Source organism: Enhydra lutris, unplaced genomic scaffold (assembly GCF_002288905.1).
Source record: "Enhydra lutris kenyoni isolate GAN:26980312 unplaced genomic scaffold, ASM228890v2 scaffoldscaffold10, whole genome shotgun sequence".
Lineage (NCBI taxonomy): Eukaryota > Metazoa > Chordata > Mammalia > Carnivora > Mustelidae > Enhydra > Enhydra lutris.
Genome location: NW_019154094.1, coordinates 13,373,829 through 13,386,530, shown reverse-complemented (window position 1 = coordinate 13,386,530; position 12,702 = coordinate 13,373,829). Strand labels below are relative to the sequence as shown.

Here is a 12,702-nt window from a genome sequence, read left to right as displayed (position 1 = left end):
CCATCAGAAATCTGGGAGAGAAAGGGACCTAAGCTTAAGTTGTCAATAGTAATGATAGAAAAGAATGATGGGGATGCCTAGGTGGCTCAGTCAGTTAAGGGTCTGCCTTCAGCTCAGGTCATGATCCCAGGGTTCTGGGGTTGAGCCCTACATCAGGCTCACTGCTCAGTGGGGAGTCTGCTTCTCCCTCTCCTCCCACCCCCCACTTGTACTCTCTCACTCTCTCTCAAATAAATAAATAAAATCTTAAAAAAAAAAAAAAAAGAATGTGGATCTGAGAAGCATTTCCAAAATAGAGCTATAAGACTTGATGATGAATAGAAAATAAAAGAGGAAGGAGAGGAGACAGATGAGGTTCTGAGGTCTTAAACATGAGTAACTGAGTAAAGGTCAGGATGTTGGACCTGTAGATGTGTTAGGGAGTGTAGGGAGTGACAGGTTGGGAGAGCAAGAAGTGGGTGGTTGGGATTTGGTTTAGGTGGGTGTATATGGATCGTGAGGAGGCTTTTGGTTATCTTACATCTAAAGTGATATTGGGACATCCAAATGGAAGTGATCAACAGGTGGTTAGGTATATGTGAAAGAGGTCAAGGTAGTAAAAGATAAAGTTTGAAAGCTATCTGTATATAGGTGAGAAGTGTGGAGACAGACCTCATTTTCCTGCTAAGAATCCACATGGATGAAGAAAATGTCTCTAGGACAGAGTAATAAGAGGAAGAATCCAATTATAGACCGCAGGAAGATGAAGAATTTACTAAAGAAACACGGGAACTAGGTTTTCAGTCTAAAAGAGACCTTTATAGGACTCAAGGGAAGAGTTGGTTTTAGGAAAATGGTGGGTGGATACAACCCTACTTACCCATTAAACTGTGTTTACAAATGACTATTTAATGACAAGGGGAAAATTCTCATGATACATTTATTGAAAACTATTTAGAAAATTGTGTATAGCATCCCAGTCTCTTTCTCTCTCTCATACACACACACACACACACACACACACACACACACACACACACACAGTGTGGGGCGGGGAGAGAGAAGGAGAAATTATAACCAAATGTGTATAGTGTTTATTTCCAGGTGGTAGGATTTTGGGTGATCTTAATGAAAAAGAATGTCATTATTTAATCTTAAATAAAAAGAGAAATTTTAAATTTTTATATCTGTCTTTTATAATTTGTATGATGAGTGTACTTTATTCTCATTATCAGAAGAAAAATCATTTTATTAACATAAGTTAGAAGAAGAATAAATAATATATATAAATATAGGGCTACATCATCTCACTTAATGCCCATAAATATGGAACAGAATAAGCAGCATGGTCCCCTGTTTCCTGGTAAGGAAAGTGACTCTGAGAGAGATATAGGAACTTGTGTGAGTCACATAGTAAGTGGTGGAGCTGAGATTCTAATCTCGTGTTTTTTAAGGCACAAGGTACATATACACAGTCAGCTAAAATGTTATATCAAGTGAGGGAAAGAAGTTGGCTGCGCAAACAGTACATTAAGAAAAGACATGTAGGGGGCACCTAGGTGGCTCTGTGGCTTAGGCATCTATCTACCTTCAGCTCAGGTCATGATCTTAGGGTCCTGGGATTGAGCTCTGTGTCAGGCACCCTGCTCAGCGGGGAGTTTGCCTGTATCTCTCCCTCTACCCTGCCCTCTGCTCATGTTTTCCCTCTCTCTAATCAATAAACAAAATCTTTCTTTAAAAAAAAAAGACATGTGGCGAGAAGGAAGGTACCAATGGCTTGCAAGTATAGAGTGTCCACAGGATAGCAAAAGTGAAAAGCAATTTTCTTTCTTGATGAGAGGGGACTGGTGGGGAGATGGAGGCAGATTTGGGGCACTTGATAATAAGTGTACAGTTTACCAGTCAAGACAGCCCAGGCCAGGCTGGGGTAACAGCCAGACAGTCCATCATCTCATGGTGTAGTTGTTGCAAGAGAGATTTATACCTTGCTTATGTGATGTGGGTTGACCTTGAGCTTCACTGTGGTCACTGGGAGACTCAGGCTGAAGGAGACATCATCTGAAACACACTTCTGTTATTCTGTTATTCTGTTATTCTGTTAGGGAAAAGGGAAGGTTGGGCTTAAGTACTAGCACTTAAATGCTTCTACCTGAAAATGACAATGATTTTATTGACCAAAGCCTCACCCCAATTAAAACAGAGTGGGGAAGTTTGGCCCTACCATGTGCCCCTACAGAGGAGAACTGGAATATTGTTAATCCACCCTAATGGCCACCACAAGAGAGAAAACATTTCTTGTTTTTTAATGGTCCTGCTTTGGTAGCGAAGGAAATAGTTTTCAGAACTCTAGGTGTTTAACCCGGAGGTATCATGGTCATCAGTAGGAAACTGAGACTCAAAGAATCAAGTGATCATTAGTACAAAGTCACAGAGAGAAACAGTGGCTTTGTGAAGACTAGAACTATGTATCTGAGGCCAATGACCCCAGTGGTCCGCAGTATACAATACTCACTGGCCTGGGGTATATGAATTTGGAGGAGCCTTAGGCCTTGGCCTAAGAAACTACTGGAGGGTCTGCTTGCTAGGTGTTGAGAATAGTAGTCTTACCTCATATTAGGAGTTACTGATGCTAGAAGCCAATGTCATCTCCATCAGTAAAAACTCTGGACCGTATTTCTTAGGCGCCCAGGTTTCTGTATGTGGTTATTGCTGAAATGACCAGGGAAGACTACAAGTCATTAAACTCTAAAGTGTAATTGTTAAAGTTGGGTTAATATAAAACTAGCTGGGGCTGGCCCCAAGCAGTAAAGTGGTGTGTGAACTAAGCACTGGGAAAGCCAGTTGAGTGGCTCTGTATCTGTGGATTACAGACAGGTCAGTGTCAACTTAATGAGAGAGGGATTTAGCAGGAGAGAATCCTGGATAGTCTCCCTCTTCTCTGAGATCAATAGTGCATTTGGAATAGAGAGCAATTTACGAAAGGAAATGGGGTCATGAGGACACAGTCCATCCCATAGAGGGTTAGGCAAACTGAATCCGAGTTGGCACTTAGAATGACCATAATTCTGATATTTTTTTATGCTGCTATCAAAAATAGGGGGGAGGAGAAGAGGAAAGATATCTGTTTCAGGCTCACCAAGCATTGCTTTGTCGAAGGGCTGCTAGTCATATTTATAATATTCTATAAATTTATATGAGATTTAAATATTACAATTGCTTTTAAAATTTTGTCTATTTCTAAAGTTAAATAATACTATTTATTCTACAATTAGGCAGGTGTGGTTCTGGGACTTTCATGGTTAACCTTCATATTCCTTGCTTTTTAAACTGTTTTTGGTTTTGGCTTTGATTTACATTATACGGTCATCAAATTCCTCTTTTTATCAGGGAAAAATGGAGGGTTTTCTGCATCTTAAAAGCATATAATTTACCTTGGATGTGAACTATAATGCTTATTCTGAAAAAATTCCATGTAAAACTGAAGAAATTGTGTAGAAAGTCTTTATGAATTGGCACCTAACATGTCATTGACACATTTTGAAGGGTGTTCTGTTGACTTTAGTGATGGATGATCCCATTCTGCCAAGTTCAGCTGGAAATGGGAGGGTGGCTTAGAAACCCAAATATCAATCTAGAAACTTCCTGGAACCGTGGTTTTAAATCAGCAGGGTGGATGCGGCCTGCATCTGTGCAAAGGATGGCATTTCACTGGCTCGCTCCACGGAAGTCTCTGGAACAGAACCGTAAACACCAGCACTCTTTGTTGTGTGTTGGCTTTTAAAAGCCCCCAATGGTTTAGGGAGAATAAGGCCTTGCCTTGGGGCTCCCTGGTCCAATTTTTTGGGACCTGGCTAAAAATCCTAGATATCTGATAGTCTGGCTTATTTCTATGGTGTATTAGCACCCTATAAAAGTTACATGTCATTTATTTCAAGTTTAGAACCCTCTCAAACTTCAGGGGCAAACCAAACTTGAACCTTTTGTGGCTGGAATTCTGTTTACCTTTGGCCAAACCTTGCTTCCTGAATGTGAGTCAGGGAGGTGAGGTGAGAGGGGGCTCCTGAGGCCCCTTGGACATCAAATTGCTTTTGCCAAACAACACTTGGATAGGTTAAAACATGAATGAATCTGAAACACGTAGATTAACTTCCTGTCAGAATACTCTGGGGCCTACACACAAAAGTATATTGTGCTGGGCAAATGCATTTTGAGCGTTGCCTTCCGCCAACTGTGAGGCAGTATCTGAGATTTTTGCCAAACACAGGTTGAAATTGGGTCAAGCCAGATACCTTCCACTACCGATAAATATATTAAATAGTTTCTATAAAGGTTATTGGATAATCCAATTGAATGAGGACCCTGGAGAAATTTGGACATTTCTTGTGTTGAAACATTTATCTTCAACCAGTGACAAAGAAAGATTGGACTCTAAGATACAGTGCCCAGTTCAAGGATGGCTATGATTCCTTTGTGTCTATCAGAATACAGGCTAGCAAGGAAGGCCTGGTGCTTGAATGAAGGAGAAATAACACACCATGTTCCCTGTGCCTTTCAGATAGAGGAACTGATGAGTGCATTGGAGAAGACCAGACAGGAACTGGATGCCACCAAGGCACGCCTGGCCTCCACACAGCAGTCTTTAGCTGAAAAAGAAGCCCATTTGGCCAACCTCCGGATAGAAAGGAGAAAACAGCTGGAGGAGATCCTGGAGATGAAGTGAGTATCCATTTTTGTTTTCCTGGTTTTTCTTTTCTAACTTTTCTTCAGGGATGGGGAAAGGAAGGCTAGAAAAGACAAAGATTTTGAAGAAAGAATAATCTGCCCAGCACTTAACTATTCATTTCCGTGACTATGCTTCTTTTTTTTTCTTTTTTTTAGTTATAGCTTCCATGTCCCAATTTGCACATTTTTCATATCTGTTATTAAAAAAAAAAAATCCAGCATTAAATTTTGTGTGTCTGTGTTTTGCGGACGGCGCTGTTATTCTTAGATTTGTCTCAAAGGTCTGAGCTGGCCAAGAGACAGAAGCCTCGTTAAGCACAATAGTAATTTGAGTGCTGCTCAGAGTTAAGTGGAAACTTTTCTGAGGAGGTATTTCCTAATTGTGACTATAACTTTGTTAATTATATTCTTTTCACATGTGTACAATGCGTAGCTTGTGCTGGCTTTCATAGAGTCTCAAGGTTGGCACCTCTTTGTTTAGAAAGCAAGGACTCTGATTTGCTGGGCTGATAAAAACAGACTTGGAAATCCCCCTGCTACCTCTTCCCCCTCACCCCAGGGTAGGGTAGGTGAGGGGTAGGGGGAGACAGGAACCAATCTCTTTCTTTGATTTAATCTATAAAGTGTGACCTCATGCTGGGCAATGATACTTCCTGTGGTGCTGTGACACACCCATCTCCACCTAGCTCTTATTTCATTCTTAACACGAAATAATATCACCATGGAAGAACATAGGGAAGAAAATTGCTCAAAGATTTTAGAAATAATCACTTGGCTGTGGATCTGTTCCTAAAGAAGTAGGCAAGAAGCAGCATCTCTCTCTATAAGTTAAGATGAAATAATCACTAAGATATAATTTAACTTCCTTCCACAGTAAGGGAAATGTACATAATTATGGCATTTTAAGCCTGTAACATAGACTTTGAAATTGGTGGCTAGGTATGGAAGCATGACCTTATCCTGACCCCATAAGTCTTACACATGGTTAACATTAAACCCAGAAAGCTTAGATCATGGAAAATATGGAATGAAATATTTTGAAGGATTTAATAATGAGGACAAAACTTTCATTCCTTGTCAACTACCTCAGTTTCTCCAAGACCAAAGAATAAGTAGTTTTTTTAATACATAAACTTGCATTTCTCCTAATAAATAATACATAATAAAAACAGATATTATTATCCTCAGTTTAGAAGTGAGGGAACTGAGATTCAGAGAGATTTCAAGTAATTTGCTTAAGGCCATCTGGCCAGGATTAAAACTGAAATCTTCTACATCAACCTCCCTTTCTACTGTCTTATTTTCTCATGGAGCTTATGTGCATTCCACCAAGCCTGAAACTTTCATCAGTTTGAGTCACTGTGGTTATCATAATGCCTAGAACAGTGCCCAGCATATGGTAAATGGTCAGTAAGTGTTTATCGAGTGAGTGAATAGATTGAATGCAAAGACTGGATTTTATGTAGCTAAGAGGAAGAGTATTTCAAACATCTGTGACATTACCAGCTTGAACAATAATTTATTAACAATAGCAGTACATTGATTCCTTCAGGCTTTTTATTCTTTTCCATTCACCAGCGCCACTTCTGCCCCCTTGTGTGTTGTGATGTGTGAAGTTCAGCCTAGTTTCTCTCATTGTTCTCCAGCTATCTCCAAGGTAACTCTGTATCTCTTGGAGTGATTTATTACGGCTTTTTAAGGAAATGTCCATTATGTCTTGTTTATAAAAAGGACATATACTTTCAGCATTTTGAGAGAGTGAGTAACAGTTAAGCACACCGATTTGGGAGTCATCAGATCTAGGTTGAAATCCTGTTGCTTCCACTTGGCGGCTGTGTGATTTAGGGGAAATGACCTTAACATCGCTGGCCTTTCTGTTTCCTTCTGTCACGACTTTCGTGGAGTGTTTGAGAGGAGAGCCCCTCAGGAGGGCTTGGCACACAGAAAATGATATATGTGCGTAAATGACGCTATCAGCCAATGAAAATATGTCATTTGTTTAGTATACTTTGTGAAGAGTATCATTTATCTAAAATTTGGATTTATTTTTCTTAAACATATAAACCTTTTCCGTGTGTATGTTTTCCCACTTAATTTCATGATTTCAGATAGCACCTAACTAAGACCTCTTTTGGTGAATTGCCACATTATTGCTCAAGTGCTTAATCTTCTGCCACTGCAAAATAAATACAGAATTCTTCTGTTAATTCCTTTGGTAAAAGTAACAAAGCCCTGCTTCATTGAGCCCAATATGGACCCTATTCACTATTTAACTGGCCCAGAAGCCCCACTTATGGGCTCCTTCCCAGGACTATGGGGACACAGGTATGGGGAATTATATTGACCAAAAATCCCAATTAGATTCAGGAGCCTCCTGGGCTGTTCAAGTCAACCACCTGGTTTGATCAATCCTGATTTTTAAGCTGAGTTGACATATTGGTTACTGGACATTAACTGAGTCAACATAAGTTAGTGGAAAAACTCAGATGGGTATATCCCTGTCAGTATTTACTGTCACTTGTGACAAGCATTATTGGGTCTCTCTCTCTCTCTCTTTTTTTTTTAAGGTTTTATTTATTTGAGAGCAAAAGTGAGAGAGAGAGAGAGAGAGAGAGAACGCATCAGTAGGGGTAGGGGGAAAGGGAAGCAGACTCTCCCACTGAGCAGGGAGACTGACACAGGGCTCGATTCCAGGACCCCGAGATCAGGACCTGGGTCGAAGGCAGATGCTTAACTAATTGAGCCACCCAGGCGCCCTATTGGTTTTCTTTCAACTTGGCAGGTATCCTGTAAGCAATTTTAGGCAAAGTCTAGCTATTCCCAATCCGTGTAGGAAGGGAGAGGTTGTATGGTGTTAGAGGATGCAGGGGTTGGGCCGTGAGTCAGGAGAAAGGAGCTGGGATATGTTAACTTACCCATAATATTGAAGGAGATCACTACCTGGTTACCTCAGTTTTCCCTTCAGTAACATGGAGGTGATAATAACTCCTTTGCCTACTCTATAGAATTGTTGTACAGACAGGATTTTTTTTTAAAGTACTGAACTGAAAATGAGTATAAATCAGCATGTGTGAAAGTGCTTTGAAACATAAAAGGGGCTTTTGAAATGAAAGGTGGTGTCTGTTAAATTCGTTGTAAAATCAAGTGTCACAGAGTTTTAAAATTGGAAAGCAGCTGGGTCCAGCCTCCCAGCGTGCATAAACCAGACTCCCATCCATGGAATTACTACTAGGGAATTCACCAGGCCCTGGTGAACACCATTCCCACTGGCACTTGCAGATACCTCACTGGTACTTACATGGAACTGAAATGGCTTTCTGTGTAATATTCCCACTTGTCTTGGTTTTTCTTTTAATGTTTTGCCAATATAAAGAATGTTTTCTGCTGTTCTATCTTATTAACTTAATTTTAAGTAATTATAAATTGATATGCAGTTATAAGAAATCATTTATCATTTATAAGTTATAAGAAATCATTTTCCTCAATAGTAATATTTTGAATAATTATAAATTATAGCATAGGATCACACCAAGAAATGGATATTGGTACAACTTACCAACTTTATTCAGATTTCTCTGGGTTTAAATGAACTTGTTTTGTGTATATATTTAGTTATATGCAATTTCATCACATGTGTAAATTTGTGTAACCACTGTCAAAGTCAATATATAGAATTATTCCATCATTATAAAGATCCCTCATGCTACCTTTTGATAACTACCCCCACAACCCAGCTGTCATTTATAACCAGTGTTTTGTTTTGTGTTTTATCATTTTAGGACATGTGCCATAAACATCTGCATTTTTCCCTCTCATTCTCCTGGAGCAGTGTAGGAAATTATCTTCTTAGTTTAAATTTAGACTAAATTTAGAATGAGAAAATATTGCTTGATTCCTCTAATTTAAAGATTTCTCATGAGTTGGTTTTATTTTATTTATAGTGTAATTTCTTTTTAATGTTGGATATCTAGAACCTGTCATGTGGTAGGCATTTTATAAACTTTTGAGGAATGAAAGGATGAATTAGCACAAAAATTCATATTCGTTGAGTACCTACTATGTGGCAAGGGTTGTTCTAAGTGAACAAACAGAAAAATCCCACCTGATCAAGCTTGCACTTTAGTAAAATGAGTGGAGGAAATGAATGAACTAATAAGCAAATAAATGAATAGATAGATGAGAAAAATATTTTTTTCCTATAACCAAGGAAATTTGGAATCCCACTTAGAAAGCTAATCCAAAGGTAAGGACCCTTGTAGGTCTTTGGGATAAAGAGGAACATGGAAAATTCAATGTAATTTCCTAGACTGAGAACCCTTTTAGAGACCTAGGTCAGAGGAGAGCCTTTGACTGTATTTCATAGAGGATTCTTCCTCCCAACACCTCCCCATTCAGTTTGGTTTTTATTGGTTAGTATCCTAATTGCCTGTCATTATTCTGACACTGAAAGGAACTGACAGTCCCCAACCTGCATTTTCTTTCTTTTTTTTTTCTTTTAAAGATTTATTTATTTGATAGAGAGAGTGCACACCAGTGGAGGGGAGGCAGAGGGAGAGAGAGAAAATCTCAAGCAGACTTCCCACTGAGCGTGGAGCCTGATGTGGGGCTCAATGTCAGGAGCCTAAGATCATGACCTGAGCAGAAACCGGAAGTTAGCTGCTGTACTGACTGAGCCACCTAGGTGCCCCAATCCTGTATTCTCATAGAAGAGCACTATATTCACTTTCCTTTGTGTATAAGATTATTCTTTTTATTTTTTAAAGATTTTATTTATTTATTTGACGGAGATCACAAATAGGCAGAGAGGCAGGCAGAGAGAGTGGGGGGGAAGCAGGCTCCCCACCGAGCAGAGAGCCTGATGTGGGGCTTGATTCCAGGGTCCTGGGATCACGACCTGTGCCGAAGGCAGAGGCTTTAACCCACTGAGCCACCTAGGTGCCCCTATAAGATTATTCTTTTACTTAAAAAAATATTTAAAACCTCTTGCTACAACATTTCCTAATGCTTCATCTTTGTTACATTTGCTCCTATTTAAAAGGAATTTTATTAAAATAATACTTAGAACATCATTCTATATGTTTGGTTTTATTAATGTTGGTTAATAAGCTTACATTTCAATAACCAAAGCTCAGTTATTTAATTTGTGACAGGTGAACTTGATATCTGTGGCTAAAAGGAATTGAAGGCCATGAGATATAGTATACTTAAAATCTATCTGTGTGTGCCTGCTCAGAAGATTTAAACTAGCATAGTAATTTAATAGGCAGATAGGCAGGCTGACTGATAAGTTTAATTTAGTATTAAGTACAGAATGAGTAGGGTTTTGAGAGCTGGTTAATAGTTACATGATTTAAAGTGTGTATTTCAGACTTGTGGTGGTTTCTGGTGCTTGTGTTACATAAAGATTTTAAGAAAACCTCTATATTTTTAACTCATCTGATGATGTAAGATCCATCTTAATTTACTCAGTATTGTTGCCTTTTAGGCATCTTCTCCAGATAGCCTCAGAAGCCTTTGTGTATACTAAGCTATCTTAGGAAGTTTATAGTGAGGTGAGGCAGCCGCTTCTTCCAAGGCATCATCCTGTTGGCTTCTTTGATCTAGGATCCTTTTTGAGAGAGCTACTCATTAGGTAAGTACCCTTCAAAGGAGAGGCAGGGTGTGCAGAAAATGATAAAATCAATTTATTCTTTATTTCATGCCAGCATGAGAAGAGACAAATCACATTTCTTTAGAGAGGAATCCTAAGTGCCTGGTAATTTGGACAGGATAAATGAAGCCTGGGAGGGGAGTTTTGAAGGCATCCATTACTTAAAATTAATAAACTCAGTTGCACCATCTTACAGAGATGCTATGGGGATTTAATGAAATTATGCACTTATGAAAAAGTGATTTTTTCTTAATATTTTATTTATTTATTTGACAGAGAGATCACAAGTAGGCAGAGAGGCAGGCAGAGAGAGAGAAAGAGAGGGAAGCAGGCTCCCTGCCAAGCAGAGAGCCCAATGTGGGGCTCGATCCCAGGATCCTGGGATCATGACCTGAGCCGAAGGCAGAGGCTTTAACCCACTGAGCCACCCAGGTGCCCCGAAAAAGTGATTTTTAAGTGGCAAAATGTCATATATGTATGTGCATATGTATGTATGTGTGTGAGTGAATATATAATGTTATGTTGCATGTTAATATGTTAGGTAAACTCATAGTTCACATATACTGATCCTATCTTCAAATTCCAAATTAGCCCTAATGCTTTCAACATTTTGAGGGGAGCTACAATGAAATCCTTTCTGTATCTAATGGTCTGTTTAGAAAAACTTCAACATGTCCAATTTAAAAAATATTAAATACCCATGGTAATGTGTTGTAGAATGTCCTAATTTATCTGGTTGTTTCTATTTACCACCTGCTCAGTTTGAAAAGTAAATGGAATCAGCTAGTACACTGATGAAGCTCATCACAGCTTTCCAGGTTACCTGCTCTGATTGAGGACAGGTGACAGAGAGAGGGAAAATAAAAGTCATAAAGAACTGCTTATCCAACACCAATTGTGGTTTGTGCTTCAGACAGTCACATAAATGCTTATCACTCATGATTTCTGTTTCTCTCTTGTAACCCTGAAGTTGGTGTGTTAGTGCCTTTAGTGGAAAAGACCTGCTGTACACAAAGCTTACAGTGCATAAGTAAAACTTAACTGCAACGAAAATACCTTTAGAATAGTGGAGTGGTCTAATTAACTTTAGATGCAAGGAACAGAAAACCTCACATTCCAGAAGCTCATACAAGTAGCCGTGTAGTCACTGGGGACCTCCGCTTCTCCTGTCTTGATGCTTTGCCTTTCTCAGCATATGGCTTTCACCCCGATGCAAGACTTTTGTCTTAGCTGCAACCATCCTGTCCACATTCAGTCAGCAGAAAGGAGAAAGGAGGAAGGAAGGAAGACTCTGTAGCTTTTGAAGGCAGCTCCCGAGGTGTGTCAGCAATTCCTGTGCTAGCAAAAAACACCTGTTCTGCTTGCTATGGAGGGAATTTCCATCCCCAGGTAGGGAGCAACAGGGTGATCATAGTGCTTCCAATGAGGAATTCTAGCCATAATTTCACTAAACAAATGACCTGAAATGTGGATGACACTTAGGAGATGCCAAAATCTACTTTGTGCTTCCCTTGAGAAACTGTGTTTAAATGCAGAAACTTGCCAAAAGCCAAAATGAGTGCTTGGTTTAGGACACAGTCTTCTCTATTAGGACCACAATAGAATTTTTCTGTAGTTTTATACATTGTGTTATTTTTCTTAAAACTCTTTAGATGTAAAATGTATTAGCCAAGCAGAAACATGTTTCACAAATCATTACAGGGAAAAAATTACTGGTTAAATTGCATGTCGGGTAGAATCAAGAGCCCTTCACTCTCCTTGCCTCAAGGAATATATTATCTCTGATTCACATGCCTTCAGAGAATTAAACTAGCCTAGACATATATACTGTTCAGTGCACGCAAGACTTTGGGTGATGGAATTACTATTGCCAGTAAACTTTTATTAAGTGCTCATTACTTGTCAGGCAGGGGCACATTGCTGCCACCTCCTGTGAGTTAGGGAATGTTATTGTTCCCACTACGTAGATGCAGAAACTGAGTCCCAGACACCTGGAACTCAAATGCAAGTCTGTTTAACACTATAGTCCATGATCTTTACTACTGAGCACACCGTCTCTGAGTGAAGAACTTAGATGTCATTGTTAAGAATTTTAAGTGTAGGAATTACACGACTGGTTTTGATTAAATAGTAGAAGGCAATAGGCAGATGGGTGCTTCTTCCAAGTTGCTTCTGGGGTGCAAGACAGCAGGCTGGAATGATGTTCGGAGGGAGGATTGGAAGAGAGCTAGCTAGTTGGAAGAGGCCTTTGAAGTCAGCTTCCTTATCTTAAAACAAAATAAGGGACACACTGTCTTCTCACCAAAAACATGCACTGTATGTATAGTTTTTTTTTTTTTTTTAAGATTTTA

At 39.3% G+C, this 12,702-nt stretch overlaps 1 protein-coding gene across 1 annotated transcript in view; it reads left to right on the top strand.

Annotated features, from left to right (window-relative positions):
* The window catches only part of LOC111143961 (ELKS/RAB6-interacting/CAST family member 2), a 943,496-nt gene that overhangs the window by 572,422 nt on the left and 358,372 nt on the right, over window positions 1-12,702 (top strand). Inside the window, exon 16 of the mRNA XM_022497998.1 lies at window positions 4,535-4,695. Within this exon, the coding sequence (XP_022353706.1) occupies window positions 4,535-4,695 (161 nt within the window). The remainder of the gene's footprint in view (window positions 1-4,534; window positions 4,696-12,702) is intronic.